Here is an 18792-nt window from a genome sequence, read left to right on the forward strand (position 1 = left end):
CCAACACAAATCCAATTGCCTTCTTGCTTCTCCTTACTGCAAATAAGCGTCATCCATAGAAACCAATGACAGCCATAGTTTATTTCCCTTTATTTTCACTTGTACTGTAAAATGCCATTTCCCTGTTGAATTATTTAGAGATTAATGAATAGTTTAGTTTTGTGAATCATGTCTGAACAGAACTGTAAAGAAATATATTACTGGACATTGCTACGGAGGATTCTGTCTTACAGTCCTAGCTAGATACATGTAGACACTTATGGCACAGTAGAAATGCAAAATAAACTTATAATCAATATAATCAAACAGAATCAGTTTGAAGCTACAGAAGCTAGAAAGATTCTATTAGCTCTTCTGAGCAGCTAGATTCCACATAATCATCCTCAGAGCGATTTTTCAACATACCTGCAAGGTTGGGAAAGAAGCTTTGCTGTATTACAGGTACATAAATAAAAAGCAAAGATATAATTTATGCAGCAACTGAGAAAGGAAATAAAACTCTCAAGAAAGTAATTCTCATCCTTGACAGCACAGTTTTGTTTCTTCCTGCAAAACCAGGAAGGAAAATAAAATACGAACACTTTTCCTACAAAATTGGCAATAAGACAACTCCTTCAGTTCTATGGAACTGAATACATATGATTGCCCCAGACTATCTTAATTATTTTACTTATCACAGTAGTCCTCAGATTGCTTATCATCACAAAAAAGTGTCTGGAACATCTGGCACATCCCAGCATGCACGTATTACAGAAAAATCAGACCTATATTGGTTTTGCACACATTTTAGTTCTCAGCATGTACCATTAAACTTTATGTCGTTTATCAAGCTGCCTTCTGCAGCTCCAAGAACATTTAAATAGCATTTCCATCACTCTGGGCTAAAAGGCATCCATTAGCAACTTCCTGGCAGCAGCAGGAAGAAAATAAAAAGCAAGTTAAACAAGTGTTGTGAAGCGATGACTAAACCTAAACTACTACAGTGCTTCAAGTAATCTTTAAAATATAAAGTGACTGCTGCCATAACATTCTCTATGACTACCCTAAAGCAGCCATTATTTATTTCTTTTTTACTATGTAGGGAGTTATCCAAGTGAATCTATCTTAAAATTCATTAAAAATTAAGTCTGTTCTACACACTGAATTCTAATTCACACCAAAAAAAAATAAGATTCAATAGTTTATAATCCAATTTCTTAATATATGATACTACAAAACAAGGTACCCAATTACTTTATAGATAATAGGCCCAGAACATTTATTGCCAAGTAAAACCAGATGAGAGATCATTATCTTATTTGAGAATTTAATGTAGTAGCCAGCAAATTAAATTTCAGAGCTTCAGAAACTCATGCAAATCTGAGGCAGTAAAACCACAAAGCTCAACATTGTGGATTTTCAGACGGGGTCTGGAATAAGAGCTCCAATATTTCTTTTAGACAGAAGCTGCTTCCCATAGCACAAACTGTAACTGAGCAGCAGAAAACACAGTTTGCTGGAGTTTTTAAATATCTGGAGCACCAGTTTAAAGGAAAGTGTTTTGTATTCAAGCATTTTGTGTTTTGTTTTATAGGGAAAAATGCAGAATAAAAAATTCCTCCTGTAAATCTGGTCTACTGTGCAGGAGTCCTACTTGACAAGTTAACTTTTTCAGAATGAGCTCTGGTAATACAAAATAAAAACATATTCAGATTTTAACTCCATTCCTGTAAGTCCAGAGCCTATTCCAACAGTCTATTTCAGCAATGTACAATGGATATAACTTTTGTGATATTTACATACACCTCAATTTTTAGGCTTAATCTGGTAAACAATATCACTTCAGAAGTGAAGCATTGCTAAATATAGGAAGTCATGTTGTAAGAAATACTTTGTTAATTAATAATTCATTGTAACAGCCTTGTTAATTGTAATTGATTCTTCCTCAGATTCGGACACACATCACAGAACTGCATATCAATTAACTTAGAGTTACAAACATATCCTGAAAAGGGGCAGTGTTTCTTGACTGCAACATAGCTTGATGCATCATTTTATATCCTGGGCATGCTGCCAATATTGCATTACCTCAATATCCATTTTATATAGTAAATCTGCATCCTCACAGCAACTTATGAAATCAGTCTAATGGTTTAATTTTAGGTTCCAAATTAACATTCCTTCCAAAGCATTAATCTAGTGGTGAATCTATGCAATTACCAATTTTCTAAAACTTCTTATGTCTGTGTCTGGTAATTTAAACTACTGTTAAGTAAGTACCTTTTTTTTGGTATGCATTTGTGTAAGTACACTTAGAAAATAAAGCAATGGCTAAGTGACACTCTGTTTCTCAATTTCTCCTTCCATCATGCCCTACTTGTGTGTACTTGTGTGTTTACAAGACACTATGGCTTTCCCTTTAGTTAAGCTGATTAAGATGCAATTTAACATCATGATCTCCACTTTCTAAAGCATTTACCTGGGTTTAAATTTAGATCTATATCCAAAAGTTGTTCTGGGCATGTGTTAAGCATATAGGAATTAATGGAAATTTGATTATAACAGTTCTGCAGTTTTGTCTTCCATGGAAAACAACAACAAAACCAACCCAGTTTTATCATCTGACAGTACTGCCTCCAGACAGCTGAGAAAACAAAACACAGGCTAGAAAAGCAAGGAAAGGTTAGCTGCCCTCAGACAAATATATATATATATATATATATTTAATACAAAAGTAGCAAAAGCTGGTTTATGGTAATTTGGCTAGGTGAAGTTTTGAAGGATCTTCTTTTGATTAACCTTAGTCTTGCTGTAGAATGAATTCTTGATAGGATAAGATCACATTATCCAAATTAAATGTATTGGAATGCTCATGAAAGTCCTGATAATGCCTTTAGGTATTAGGGAAATGAAATTATCTACTTAAAACCTAAGTTTCTACCTAGGAACACAACTGTTATTTTGCTCTTCCTTTTGGATATCAAAGTGTCATTAAATATTCTTTGATATTTAACATTTTCATTCTGAGTAGCTATCTTTCAGGATAGATATGCCAAACAATTTTTTGCTTTGCTTTACAGAATTCTTTCAGTATTCAAAGTGGAAAGATGTTAATACGAATGATTCTGTACTGGCAAGAACCCTCAAAACCTCTGTCAGCAACTGTTGTACATTTGTCGACTCAGTTCCTCTTGTATATTCAGAGGCAGTTGACTAAGTGCCTGAGATATTCTGATTCCTATGACTGTCTCCTGAGGGACGGCAAAGGTCTGTCTCTAATGTTGTTCAGAAAATTTGTGGTGATAAAGAACTTATACTACTCTGTCAGTCCATGAATAATCACTTTACACATGTCCTCCTCTGTAATTACTGCACATTACAATAGAGTTTCTGCAACAGGTAATGGACTGACTTTTGGGGTTGACCAACCACTGCATGTTGGTCTACCCATGTTGCAGCATCCTCCCATGATATCGCATTGTTTGGGTTTCCTGCATTTCCTTCAGGCTGTTTACAGTTGGCAGATTATGTCATTAGGTTCTTTTTCATATTTATTATCATACAATATCATATTAGAATTCATATTTATCATATCTGTTTCAGATAGTTGCATTTCTTTTAATATACTAGGAAAGCCACAGAATGAAGAACTGCTCCTAGTCACTGTAACCTACAATCAGAAAACAGTTGACAAAAGTAACTTAAAATTGCCTTTTAAGACCAAATAATATTTCTACAATGTGCAACAACTTGTTTTTCTGTACAGAGTGATTTGCAAACTGCTATACAGAACACAAAGCTCATGTGACAGAATGGAAATCATACAAGGTAATATAACTTCAGTTCTGCAATCATGGTGAAAATGTGGCGCATAATCTTCAAGAGAACTGCCATTTTTTGTTTTTGAAAGAATGTCCACTTCAGGACTATCAACTTCTGACTTCTTTGATGAGATTGTTACCCAACATCTGCCTCCTTATACTTTCCTCTGAAGTTATGACTTTTGTCATTGTAGGTTAGAAGGGCAGCAGATCTGATTCAATTCAGTGATTTCTTAATGAACTCCAGATGTTAAATTAGTCCAAAATATTAGTCCAAATGTATCAACAAATTCACATTACTAGCTTGTGGCCTTGGTATTGCAATTGAAATAAACAGTAACTCCATTAAGCTTGTCTATTTTCATAAGACATAGTGATTGAAGTGGAAATATTAAAGCACATAAATTAATCTATAATTAATTATTACCAAAGGATGAGTATGAGATCCTTATGAACCTTTGAAAGAAGAATGGTAAAATTAAACTAAACTCAGTGAGAATGAGTAATTAAGAGCACTATTTTGCTTAAAACATCTCATAGCAAATGGTGGTTGGTTTGCATTTTTCTGTTCTGTCTAGACTGGTTTTATGTGAAAGCCAATCATGATACTGACATTAAGCAACTTTCTTGGACTATAAAATGGAACATTAAAACACAAAGTACAAGAATGTGCCTTTATACTTGTATCAATCCTAAAAGGAAAACACTTTAGTGTTTTCCCATGTACTTTATAGATAAGGTTTTTTGTTATGTACTTACGTGATAAAGTGGAACTGTATTGTTTTCTGCGAGTGAGAAATTCAAGACATCTTGCTGTCCAGGTTCAAGCCTAACATTAATAGTAGATGTCAACACAGATGGACTAATAGGGTAGTTTGGATTACTTGTGTTTTTGCCCTTTTTTCTTGACCTACGACCTGTGTCCCTTTTGTTGTCTTTTTGTGTCAAAGGTTCTTCTTGGATAACCAGTATCTTGTCATCACTCAGATACCGCAGGAGTGAATTCTCAGAGTCAGTTGTTGGAGGGAAAAGAAAGAAAAAAGAAATATTAGTATAAGGAAACAAACAGAAAACCATTTTGGCTACATCTTTATTGTCAGTTTTGTTCATTCCCCACTTTATCTGAGGCTCTTTCCTCTACAAACAAGAACAAACCAAGTATTCGGCAGAAAACCAGGGCCCAGGAAAGACAATGATGCATACCCAGGTCCTTGTGTGACAGATAGTGTGAAACTAGTCCACATTGTATGGCTTATGTAACAAAGAAAATAGAAACACAGCCAAAAGTTTAAGTGAAAGGTCAAAGATCATCAGTTGGAACAGTTAAACTGGAAATAGTCAAGTGAATTGTGAGGTCTTGCACTGAAAAATCAAAAGATTTGTAATAAACCAGAAAAGACTTGTGCCTTAAATGAAATTAATTTTCTCTTGGAAGGGAAGATTACTCAAAAAGTTTAAAATCCTGTATTAATTTTCAAGAGTATCATTCAATTTTGTTGTATTATAAGAAGTCAGGTTGAACTCCTCTCAGCTACCTACAATGTGCCTGAAAGATTCTGAAAAATAGTATTTAAGAATCTTTAACAGTTGGCATAATAATAAACATATTTGCATATTCAAAGAATATTCTTATAATCACTTTCTAGAAGAGGGGAAAAAAGGAGAGAAGGAACTTTGCTATCACCATGCTTCTTCCAAAGTTCGTAATTCCCACTGGAATCAATAGAAATGATCAGGACTGCTGGTCTGAACAGTGACAGTACAATTGCTGACTCTGGCTTCAAATATTCATCCATACCAATCAAAATGTGTCTCAAACGACATCATCTTACATCTACAACATCACTTATTGTTTTCTAGAACTGTGAAGATTAAAAGCTGATTGCTATTAAGGTATCTCTGAACATTTTAAGTCCCTCTTCCCTTGAAGTTTATGTTTCTTTATAATAATCAACTTTTTAATTTTCAGAAATAGAAACACAAAAAAGCAGAAAGTAAATGGGCTCTTTTATATTCTCCGTGGCACTCGAGAAAAATAGATTGGGTTCCTGTGATGATCTTTTCATGCTTAAGTAACAAATGAAAAAAACCTTAGAGAACAGCAGAGAAGAAAAAAATACTCACCTCTGCTTCCCCTCTTGTACATGTTTTGTTCCTTTGACTCCCCTATCCAGCTGTACTCAGTAGGCATAGAAACAGGCCTTAAATCTCCTGGAAACAATTCAAGATGAAACAATATCATCCAGCATCAATTAAACATCATGTATGCCAGATTCTCCTCTTCACTATACCGATCTGAAGGAAAGTACCACTGACTTGGGTGAAATTACTTGTTATTGTATAGCAGATTATAGATTTATTTTTAAACTCTGTCCTGTAAAAACTTGCTCACTCATTAAACACATGTTTTGGGATTAACATGCACTTTTTAAATGGACTAGTATGCTTTAGTAAAACTAGAAATATTATTAATATAAATAAAACATCACATATCTCTCAGTTAAACAGTAAGACCTATCTGACCTGGAAAATCATGTGGTAAAGTAATGAGGGAATCTCATGGTTTCAAGAAACATTAATTTCAAATGCCTTAAAAAGAAAACATGGAGTGTAGTTTGGTAACAACAACCAAAAAGAAGATTCGGACACCAAAGTTTTAATGAATATGATTTTATGGCACTATTGGCTGCAAGATACAAATGTGCAGTATTCATTTGCTACTACAGGGTCAGGAGAACATGGTTGTAGGCCATTAAATCAGAAATACTACAAAAAAATGACTACAAAGCACCAGCACTTTGGCCTTGTCATCGTGCATTATTGTCACAAAACACAGAAACGCACCCTCTGGATTGTGGGTTAAATTCTGTCTGACCCATAAAGCCAGAGATTCCTTTTTCCATGTGCCAGCTGACTAAATTTAGTGTATTTCTTCAGCATACAAGCATTTTTTTTTAAGTAGTTCGATACCATTTCTGGGATAATGATATAATTTAGATGTGAACAAGAGTTTCTTTTTCATTATCCATTTCCCCAGGTTGATTAGAGTGACAAAGTATTATCTGTGGATCATTTGTATGCTAATATAGTTTTTTAAATTACCATTTTTCCAAAATAGAAGCTTTTTAGCTACTAAAATGTTAGGAAGATTTAAGAGCAAACAGGTATATAAGACAAGTGTGCTTCTGGATAACATGATTTTCTGAAAACTGGAAGAATAACTAATTGGTTGGAAAAAATCTGTAGGTTTCCCACTCTGCCTAACAGCTGAAAGTACTATAAATGTATTATTCAACTCCTGATCTCAAATTTGGCCTTAGAAGCACAATATTACTTAAGAAAAAAACCCCAACAAAACAAACAAAAGGAAGAATCAGTAATATGGAAAAGAATGAGAAACAAGTTTATAAATTAAAAATTAAAAAAAAAAAAACAAAACAGAAAAATATGAAAATAAGGATGCACATAAGAGATGAAGATAAACAACAAAACTTAGCAGTATTTCTGCAAAGAGGTGAAATGCAGCAATGATACAAGCTTAATTTTGACAAATGGTTTGAAAAAATGGACTTTTTATTTGCCTCTTTGCATTTTGCATATATTATTAATACTGAGGGTCTCATCTGCGTGAGTATCCATCTACCTACCAGCTGCAACAGAATCTGGTTTCTAACAATCACTTTAATTCTGGTAAGTCCATGGCAGGAATTTCTGAACTGTGGTTTGCATGAGTCCGACCAATAATGAAAGCGTCTGATCAGTCATGAAAGACTCCGAAAGTTTTCTTTCCCTCACTGTGCCATTGGCTGTCTGGTTCCAGCATCACATACGAGTTTATTGGATCGATCATAAATCCTCTGTTTCCACCAAAGACATATTGTCACTTTGATGGTTCGAATATACGTCTTTAAGTCAAAAAGTGCAGAAGATTTTATTTTTCTAGAACAAATTAATTTACTCTGTAGTTTAAAATATTCTAGTTTAACAAATGTTTTTGAAACAAAGGCATTTTCCCAAGACTTTAAAATCTAATTCCTTCTAGATTTTCAGTTACAGAAATTCTGATCCGTCTATCAAACATGAGAAACTCTTGCATATTACTGGGCTCAGGCACAGAGCCAAACATTTTAAGTCATCATGCAGCATAAATATATGAAAGCAAGCCAAATACATCCATCTGGCTCAAACTTTAATCACAGTTAAGATTTATCTTTCATTCTAATTTTATTATAAAATTATGTCAGGGAGATAAAGACTGAATATTACTAGTCTTAAGATGGAATCCTACTCTCCAGTGTTACAGGTCTTTCAAGCATATGGCTGTACAAGCTACTAAAAATATCCTACAAATAACAAAGTTCTATTGAAACTTCCCTCTTCTGAAAAGGTAGTGTCTATATTTAAATGATCCTGCCCATCTTACAATTGATGTTTTGCCATTTTTTTACCATAAATCCGTCTGTAGTTAGCAAAATACTAAGACAGGAAAAAAGTTGTGTTTACTTGATGAACTTAAGCAAAGATTTCTTTCAAACTACTAGGAGGACAACACCAGACCAACCCTTGGTGAGTTGGATGTCCTTTGTTGGGAAAACCCAGCTAGGACAGGTTATAACTCTCTATCATTACAGCTTAATATAATTTGAAATACCCTTGCAGCCGTCATGTTTTCAGACTTGAATTCTACCCTCTCAGCGCTTGAAACAGCAGAAGAAATCACTGAACTGCCACTTCTCAGCTGATCTCAGTCGAAACCTTAACTCAGGCAGCTTATGCGAACTGTACCATAGATATCTCACATATGATGAGAAAACCTGAGCAAATGTTTATTGACAGAGGAAAATGCTTGTATATCTTAATCGTCAAAAGCTGTTTTGTTATCTGGGACCATTGGTTACTCTCTCCTAACATTTATGGTGGTGAGAACTCCCCAGTCTGAGAGAAAGAAGAGAAAGCCGCATCGGCTCGAAGTACTAACGACTGAAAGAGTCACGGGAAACTACATCTAATAACATCCATGGTATCAAATCCTGCACCAGAGACTTCCCTGGCAGACAGACAGAATCAGTGTCTGCAGTGCTTAAAGATCTTTTTTTCCCCAGCCGTGTTCCATTTCAGCTGTTATTGGATCTTCCACTGTAACTGCCTTTGCTATTATCTCCTTCGAACTGCAGCATGTGTTTATTACCTGTGCTCTTCACAGGCACAATTTTCTTTACTGCTCTGAGCTTGTGGTTTCCCCTTCCTGGATAGAAAAGGCAAAAAAATTTAGGAATTTTTTTAATGAAAATGGGAGAAAGGAAAGAACACACTTAGTCTCAGAGTAGGTGAATGACGTACTGAGTGATGGCATCACACATATTCATATACATCCCAAAAGATAAAGCCTAAACATACAAAAGGTTGGGATCAGAAGGAAGAGTCATTGATTTCTGTGAGGTTCAGGAAAAATGCCATTTTCAAAATCAGATATAATTAGTTGTTGTTTTGTTTTTTTTAAAAAATAATTTTTTGATCTTGAGCCTGTAAACTATAAAAAAAATAACTTACTACTTTGAAAATAAGACCATGACAAATATATGGAGAATACACTGATGTATTTCAGTACTATTCCTCTAAAATTCAAAAAAACAGTTTTAACACATAAGAAAAAAAAAATAATTTTCAGTAACACCTTTCATAATTTACTCTAGATACATATACTCATATGGAAGCACACAGGCTGGTATATCTATACACTGATATACACTTACATACACATGAAATTTCTCTATAAAACAAGAGTTTATTATTGTTTTAATGGCATCTTTTATATTTCAGCAGCCCCCATTCTAAGATTTTGAAATTTATTTCTAGTATTAACAAATGCATAGTAAGATACTACTCATGTAGTTATATCCGTTTAGTACAGCACTGAATTTTGGAGGGTCTTACATCTTTATAGGTACTTCCATACCACCTGTAAGTCTTTTCAGGTCCCCCATTAAAGTTTAACAGTCCAGATCATTGCAACTAGGATAATTTCCAAGAGCTTGTGAATGAAGTTGAGTAAATCAGGATGCTAGATATCCAAGTAATATTAACTTGATTATAATTCAAAATTTTAAGTATGCACTGCAGAATAAATCTATAAATAACTTACATACTCCTGATCCTGAACGTTAGCTTGCTATTATACTAATTACTCCTTCACAGAAAAATTTTATCTAGTATTCAGAGCCAACAGACCATGGTCAAATGAAGAATATTTGAGGATTTCGCAGTATTGATAGCACAATTTGTAAATTCCATCAATTAAAAAATGTTAAAACAAGCAAGCCTACCGTGAGTGGGTGTTTTTTCTCTTCTCCGCACTCCTGTAGCTCGGCTTCTCTCATACTCAGAGCCCACAGGGTGGCCTTCACCTTCAATTAAGGTGTAGTATTTCCCACTTTCATGCTCCAGAAAATAGCTTGGAGACTCAGAGCCTTTCATTCCAGACTTCCCAAATTTGCTGATGTCATCACAAGACATTATTCCAATTTCATCCCTAAAAACAGCGAGCCAGAAGATTATGGAGAAATGAACCATTTTATGATCCAGCTAAAGTGTTTTTCAAAACCTCAAGTTCATTAGGATGTAAATACCTGGGGCCATAAAGTCCTGACATAGGAGACAGAATGAAAACATCCTGGAGCGCAGAGTTCTCCATTTTTGAGGATATGCCCATCGTGCTTGTTGGTGTTGTAGAACTGCTTGTTGGACTGGTTGGAATTACAGGCTGGGGAAAAAAAAAGGCATATGAAGAATAAACTAACGTTTTCTGTGCTACTAGTAACAACAAAGTTAATGTCCATAGTTTTGGGAATCTTGATCCTTTTTTTTTTGGATTAGTCATTTTTTCAGAATACTGAAGTTCCTTCCAAAAAGATGTCTACTGAAACTCTGTTTTACCAAAGAGTTCAGAACTAGCTATGAAACGAACTGATGAAAGACCAGCAGTGAAGTTAATTTAAAAGCCATTTGATTGAAAGATCTGAGACTCTGAATCAAAATAAGATTTTTAATCAATGCAGAAAATCACTTGTGTAAGGAGAAAGGACATCCACTATTAAATACCATTCATACAAAAATTAATTACAGAACTCTGAAATACTTGCACTGAATCGAAGTGCTCATGACCACAATGTTGGTTTCAGTAGAAGATTTATTATAATTCAGTAAGCAAATCCTTCAGGTTGCCAGGAAAACATGGAACAAAACCATATGTATCACCTATCTGTTGAATAATACATCCTTTATTTGATAGGGGATCATTAAGAGCTGTTTGTTAGGCAAATTATCCAGTAATTCTCTACCCGTTCAATCTCAGTTTCCCCATGTCCTTAATTTTCTATGCCATATTTCTGAGAACATCATGAGAAAAGGTATTAATATCAGAGTAAGATATACAGCTTCTCTCCTATCTATCAGGACAGTTTAACTGCTCACATAAGAGCATTAAATCTGTTTAATAATTTTCTCATAATAAATTCATGTTGTTTTCACTCACTTCTTATCTTCCAAGTACTCACAAACTGTTTATGCATACTAAGTGACTGACTTGTAATTCCCTGGCTCTTGCGTTTCCGCTTTCTGAAGACAAGCATTATACTTGGGTTTTTCTAAGCTTACTGTATCATCCATCTCCCACTATTTCACAATAAATACATTTGAAAAGCAATGGCCCAAGAGTTCCTCCTCCCTTCCTCCCCAAGGCAATACCAGCTCTTCTTCTCACCTTTTCAAAGGGCAACTGTGAGAGCTCACCCGCTGAGTTTACCAAAACGGGTGCTCTCAAAGTTCACTTTCCCTGTATAAGGGCTACAAGCTTTTAAGAAAATATAGCACTGCATGGCTGCTCTCGGATAAGCCATCTCCTGCCTTCTCCCTCTCAGCTTTACTTATGTTCTCTGCGTTCTCTGTGAAAAATACCCATCTTCAGTGCTTTCCGAGAATTTTCTGGCCATTACGTCTTTGGAACAATACCTGTTTCTATCCCTTTCTCAATGGACACACCCCATCCGAATCATCATGCAGAGAAGAGTTACATTTGCTGGAATTATATGTTCTGGAGCTCAGAGTGAATATAGCACAGGTGTATTCCCTCACTCTGAGCTCCAGACACGTCTGTGATATCAGACATGGAATTTCAGTGGGTTTGGGTATCTGCAAAATAGCACAGGGGTCTTTTCATATTACTAAAACATCAGTTTAATAACATTATTTAAATATCATACAAAATCCAGAAATGTAGTTTTAATAAACAGTAAATATAATCCCAACCACGACTACCAATTAACCGTAGCCAGTTCTGGAAATCGTATATTTCAAATCCATTAAAATTACTTAAACTGATTATGCTTTGTGTGTGTACAAACAAATGTTTGCTGAAGTTTGTGCAAATACATGCACAGTTGAAAGAAATCTCAAGGAAAACACATTTGTTGATAGAGGACTTCTGAAAAGTGACACTTCAGGCACCTGCTATACATTATCCAAAGTTTTTAATGAGAATACCTAATTATCAGTAAAATGATTAAGCAACGCTGAGATGTCAGAATAAAAATGAGAGATAACATTCAACACTCAGAAACAGTTGTTTGCCAAACATAAACATTCAAACTGTTTCAGAAACAAAACACATTGCTGCGATTCTGAGCGTGCATTTGGCAAATATACGGAATAATCAAATATTGTATCTGTTTTAAAAGTGCTGCTCAAAACTGTAAACATATGGCTGCCGTGCATCCTACAAAAAGCAGCAGGACAGGGTGCAGGAGGCTGGAGAAGCTCAATGGTGCAGCAATGAGAAGCCTGAACATGGACATCCCTCACCTTTGGGGAGGGTATAAAGATTAAGGGTGGGAAACTGAGTCTCTGCTTTCTCCCTTGAAGGAATAAACTCAACCTCCAGAATTCCCCTGATGGGTGGATTCACAGAAAACACACAGGCGATACTCTTCTACATGGGTTGCCTGCGGTAAGGGAAAATAGGGCTTTGTAACTGCGTTTCACCCTATAAATTCCTACAGTGCGTATTTTTTGTCAGAATAGCTTCGTTCATGCTGGTGATAGAGTTGACTAATTGCTTCTTGGACAAGCTGTTCAGAAAAATTAAATGTTCAACAATACAAATAGGTATAGCTGTGCTGTGGAACAGCAGGTACATTTGCTTTTGGAAACTTGACACCTATACCTTTTTTGATGTGTAAATACAAGAGAACACAGTGAAATACGTGTGAATATGACAGAAGTCACTGAAAGCATGAGTGGCATGAAGAGAAAAAGGAAAGGACTGTTCACCATCTCCTCCAAGACACTTCAGAGAACAGCGCACAACTGCTGCATTTTCTTTGGCTGAGGTGTAACAAGTCTTTCCTTGCCCAAGATTTTTCTCCATCAAGATAGTGAAGTAAATCGGCAGCACATAATTTCAGAGTTCATCTGAGCAATTCTATGGGGGTACAGTACCTGAACGATGAACCATGACCTAACTTGAGTGGCATAAGAGAAGTGGTATATGCCAACTTGTTATTTTCCTTTTTTCACTCTACAAGGATCCATTCTGATAACGCTACAGAATTTCCTTCCTGTACAAAGCAACATCTCCCCAAATCCATATGGTTTTCAAAATCTGAAATGAGCTACTTAGCTAGAATTATTCTGAATATACTTATAAACTTGCAGAACTTTAAAAGTATTTTCTATTACATAAAATTATTATAAAATTGTCACTCTTGACATAAGCTTTACTAGTCATATCACCTGAAAGATTCTATATCTCAAGCTGAATTTTAAAAAGTTTAATGTTCTGGAGCAAGTAGTTGTAACAGGAAGGATTATCTTGATTAGAAAATTTCTGCAAATAAAAAGAAAAAAAATACAATAAATGTTGTATTTTGTGTGAATGAATTATCTGATCTGCTCACTTTTATGAAAAACAGAGCACTATTTGCCATTGCAGATGAAAGAACCATTTTATATTGAGTGGGAAGATAATCATAGAGTTTAAAAATGAAAATAACCATCTAATATCACATAATGCCAACTAGAGACAAAATGAGAAAATGGTACAACTGACGTGATGCCTCAATGAAAGATAATTGTATGTTCGGCATATGTTATAATAACATTCTGCTGTTGTTAATTAAGCATCAAGGGAAACTACAGCAAAGGAATACTACAATAAGACCACAAAATAAATTTTATAAGGATTCACAGATTCTATATAATTAATGATTCATAAATTAACTATGTGGTATAATTTTAAACATAATTATTGTGGGGAAAATATTAATAACACCTATAAGTGTCTTAAGCAAGAATAGAAAACATGACAACTTTATTTTAAAAGTTCCTGCTGTGCACTAACCTGAATTAACAAATAATATTTCTGGCCTCTGAATTTCAAGTTCTTAGGCCCTACTTCCTTTGTTCCTTCCCTGTTTATGTACTGCTTTTGTTGTGTTTTTTCACCAACACTAAATCAGAATGGAAGAGTTGCTCTGCATGTGTTATTTTTCATTATGTGTTACATGTATCCATACAAATATCCATATATATATATATATGCACCATGAGGAATAACACGTGGAGCAATATATACATATCCATATATGTAACAAACCATGAAATGTAACATCTATATACATTCTCCGTTTTTTTTGTGACATTTGCTGAATAGTTTTCAGCTTCTTTAACTGAGATTTTTTCCACAGGTTGTTGCTTAACTGGTCATTCTATACCCTGTATTCATACAACTGGTTACTTTTGCTTAACTACAAAACCTTCTGACTGTATTCTGTGTATTTCTGATAATCTGTCGATAGCCTCTGATGGCCTCTGTTCCGTGAGAGCCAATTGAATCCTTTAGCGGTAGAAAACTCCAGAAAAACAAACAAACAAAAATAAATAAAACCAGAAGTCTTCCTACCAATTCAGTGAATTAAACTAGAGAGTCTAAAAAATGCCAAAGTCAAAGGCGAGGACATTCCACAGCCAAGAGCGGGGAGAGGGAAGTGAGATCACTGCTTTGAGCAGCACCAAGCTGTTGTGTCAGCTGTCCAGGAAACACAAGCTTTGGTATCATCTTGAAATTTAATCATGCCAGTTCCAAGTCGTTAATGAGAATAATAAATAATACTAGGTCCAGGTGAGAACTGCAGGAAACAGGCAAAACAAAAAACTGCATCCTGAAACATATCCAGGTCCTAATACTTAAGCGTACCTCCGCATGAAGACTAAAGACCACCTAAAGATGCTAAAAAAGACCTGAAGTTGGTTTTCAACATCTTATTACAAAATCTGCTGTTAAGAAGTAACACTGGCAACGTTTTGGTTTTTTTTTGTTTGTTTTCCAAGGTGATTTATATTTTTATGTAGATTCCTCACCCTAGTGAGAAAGAAACAGCACCCTTTGATGATCAAAGGCTCTTATGTGCTGGGTCATCAGGAGAGGACACATCACAAAATTAGAAACTATTGATAATCCCACAAAAATAGCTTAGTGCACTTTCACTTATCTACAACGACAAAGACTGGCATATTTTGTTCAAAGTGCCATACAGTACATAGGGTTTTCACACTGACAAAATTTCCAGAACTAGTGCTGCTTGTGAATTATGACTCTTTAATGTACTAATATAATGAGAGGATCTCTATGAAAGCCCTGTTGCAAATGAAAATGCATTTTGCTGCCACTGGAGGCTTCATATGAAGTTCACGATCATCTGCTAGAGAGAAGAATGTTATTCCTGAACACCCCTGAGGGAGAAATCTGAAGAGTTCTGCATCTCCCCAAGAAGCAGAGCGAGAGCAAGGAGTGATGGCGCTAAAGCTGGGAGTCAGAACTGAGCTGCAGAGATCCCACAAACCTGTAAGAGAAGCTGCTGTGGAAGAGTTGGGCATTTGAGGAATGAAAGATTCAAGCAGCGCCCTGCGGGGAGGAAATCTGCTTGGATAGGTGTGAAGGGTTTGCTTTGTTTCATTAATTTAAAAATTATTCAGCAACACGTTCATGTATCATGTGATCCGAACAAAACAACTCTGAAGCTTCCACACTATGAAAGTGCATAAACGTATCACAGAATGTTCTATAGCATTAAATTTAAACATGCATGGTTACTAACTTGCTCAAAAAACTTTAATAATGACATTTAGAGTTCAGCCTTTTTACAGTCACTAAGTTTCCACTACAAATGTTGATGTTGTGGGAAGAACCAGCTGTGACATTCACAATTGATTTTTTTATATCAACAGGTTTTCAAGGAACAAATATGCAGAAAATACCAGAGCTTCTATTAGCGCTGCTACCAAAAACTCAAACTTGATGAGAGATGTGAAACAGAAGCAGACTTTTCCCAAAATTTAAAAGGTCTGACACACTTGATTACAAACAAATTGTTTTGACGGACTGTGAAATAACGGGCAGAGGGAGACAATGTTGTCTCTGCCGGTCAAAGCGAAGGGCTGAACCTGAGGCCACCTTGCCCTTCAGTAACAGCACCTGTAAGTGTTCTTGCCCTCTGCAAATTCCTTTGGCTCCCAGCTTCACCAACAAAATGGAGGAAAACCATCTTAGTGACACATCTAGTATTGCCAGAAAACTTAGCACACTATTTCAAAGGAATTTGGGACTTTTTAGACGCCTTTGTTCCTTTCACTGGAAGGAAAAGTGCCAGTGTTTTCCCTTGAATGAAGGGGTCACCAGGACAGCAGTGTTGCAAGAGCCTTCTTACCTGAAGCGCCAGAGGCTTCCACCTCACATTCTTCAGAAGGGCAGGAGCAGAAACCAGGGTATTCTGGGGCCGTTTTTTCAAGGTTAAAATCACTCCGTTTGGGTCTTCTCGCAAGGCATTTACTAGGTTCTTTAACTGCCAGCCAACCTAAGGAAAAATTCCATAATTGAATTTCGAAAGCTTTCCAGTTAACTTTAAATGTGAAGGAAATCTTCTATTAACCGAATAGGTCTGTTACAGCCTGCTCTTTGCAAATACAAGCAGTTTTTATAAACTGTGTCACATTGCTCCTGTTGGACTGAAATGAGGCTGCTGAAGCTGGATTTTTTTTTTTTAGTTACATTTCTCAACAAAATAAGGCATAAGTGAACAGTCTCTCCCTTTTAATAATTTGTGAGATCACTGTACATTTTAAATCAAATGATGAGGACTAGGAGTCATAAAATAATTTCAGTCTGGACCCTTAGTTGAAGTGTTCACTGTTGAGGAGGACGACAGACTATCCTACGGCAACATACATAACATATATGTAACAACTTTAAGAACCTAATGGAAGACAAATGATAATTTACTTGATTTATCCGTACAGCCCCAGGACAGAGCTGAGTAATCCAAGTTACTATAAAATATAAACTTAGTAATAAAAAAGAACATCACGAACTAGCACTGAAAGGATGTTATGTGTGCAGCTCACAAAAAGCTACTTAGAGACACTTCTTAATCTTCTTGATTTTTTAAAATATTAATTCACCATTCACTGTTTATACATGAAAACAGAAAATGTATTTTTTATAGTATTTTTTTAAAATGGATGTTTACAGTATCCTAACATCCTAAATTGTTGAAGAGGTTTTAAAACTGTATAATAATATAAATTACAGAATATAAAGATTTTTACGATAAAAGTAATTTCTTACACATTTAAGTGCTGCTGAATTTCTATCTGTATTTCCACAGGCACGGAAGAAAAAAACAAGAACTGGTATCAGAAAAATCAGATATGTAAATTTAGAACTGAAAATAAAATTCATGAAAATTCAAATTTTTCCAAACCTAAACTAATCTTTCTTCCAAATTACACCACTGAATCAGTGAAATTGTACTAGTTTAAATAGGAGAATATATTTGGCTCAATTCAGCAATCCTTTTGCCCTTCCTGTATACAACTGACGTATTTGCTTGTTCACTATGAATAAAATAAGAAATTCCTATTACTTAGTACTTCACAGCAAATTATCATTAAAGTTAGTTTGCCCTATTTTCTGGGTAACACTTTTATTGAAGAAGTTTCTTTAGTATTACAGTACTGATAGAATTAGTACCAATAGACATAAATATATTGCAAAGCTTATAGGCTTTGCTAACATTTACTTCTAAAGCTTGTATTTTTGCCAATATACCTGTGACCTGATCTAGATAACCAGGCTTATACCACAAATTTTGAGATCTCTCTCATCCATAGAAAAATGGTGAGATTAAAGCAGACTCTGAGTGACACACACCCAAGCTCAGCCCTGGTCCCAAGGTCTGACCTATTCCCTCCAGTTAGTCTCATCGTGCTATTTTCAATAAATACTCCAACGATCTTGCTGAAATAACTCAAATTACAAGAACAAGCCCACCTGGAAAGGAATTACTGGAGAGAGTAACCACTTGCAAGTGGCCATTAGGTTACTGGTTCACACAGAGCTCCAGAGAACAGCAAGGCATTCGTATTTATAGGGAGCACTTTGGAAGATTTTCCCAGCCTTACTCATTTGCATCTTCTCTTCACACGTGATTTCTAGATTCACCACCCAAGGAAAGTGAATAGGTGCAGGACAGATTCCCACTTACCCTTTTAAATATCATGTCCTATTTAAAACATTATTTGAGTGAGACAGGTTTTAATTTGAACGCTGATGGTTACTTTCTGCTAAACAAAGTATGGATCCAACCCTGCACAGAAAATTTTTTCGCAAGTCATTTTATTTCCCAGAAGAGCTGAGCCTCCTGCACCTCTGTTAGACTCCTCCGTCCATTTGCTGTTCCAAACATGGCAGATTTTTATAGAAGCAATAAATGACCACAGTAAAGACCTGTTATAAATGTTATAGCTACCACAAGTCTTAAGCCCCAGTGTCAAGCAGACCTGTACTGTACAGGAATTATTAAATAATAATATAAATAATAGAATGCAGTGTTGGCACAACAGCTCTCCAGACACAACTGTACTGAGGCCAAATTGCAGCAGC

General features: G+C 35.5%; 1 protein-coding gene across 2 annotated transcripts in view; it reads right to left on the reverse strand.

Moving 5' to 3' along the window:
- The window catches only part of LOC102090085 (connector enhancer of kinase suppressor of ras 2), a 172778-nt gene that overhangs the window by 41701 nt on the left and 112285 nt on the right, over nucleotides 1–18792 (reverse strand). For both annotated transcript variants that reach the window (XM_021282310.2, XM_065077873.1), the window contains exons 9-13: nucleotides 16559–16705; nucleotides 10427–10560; nucleotides 10124–10329; nucleotides 5925–6011; nucleotides 4560–4813 (exon numbers count right to left, since the gene is read on the reverse strand). In XM_021282310.2, coding sequence (XP_021137985.2) covers nucleotides 4560–4813; nucleotides 5925–6011; nucleotides 10124–10329; nucleotides 10427–10560; nucleotides 16559–16705 — 828 coding nt within the window. The remainder of the gene's footprint in view (nucleotides 1–4559; nucleotides 4814–5924; nucleotides 6012–10123; nucleotides 10330–10426; nucleotides 10561–16558; nucleotides 16706–18792) is intronic.

This window comes from Columba livia, chromosome 12 (assembly GCF_036013475.1).
Source record: "Columba livia isolate bColLiv1 breed racing homer chromosome 12, bColLiv1.pat.W.v2, whole genome shotgun sequence".
In the NCBI taxonomy this organism is placed as follows: Eukaryota; Metazoa; Chordata; class Aves; order Columbiformes; family Columbidae; genus Columba; species Columba livia.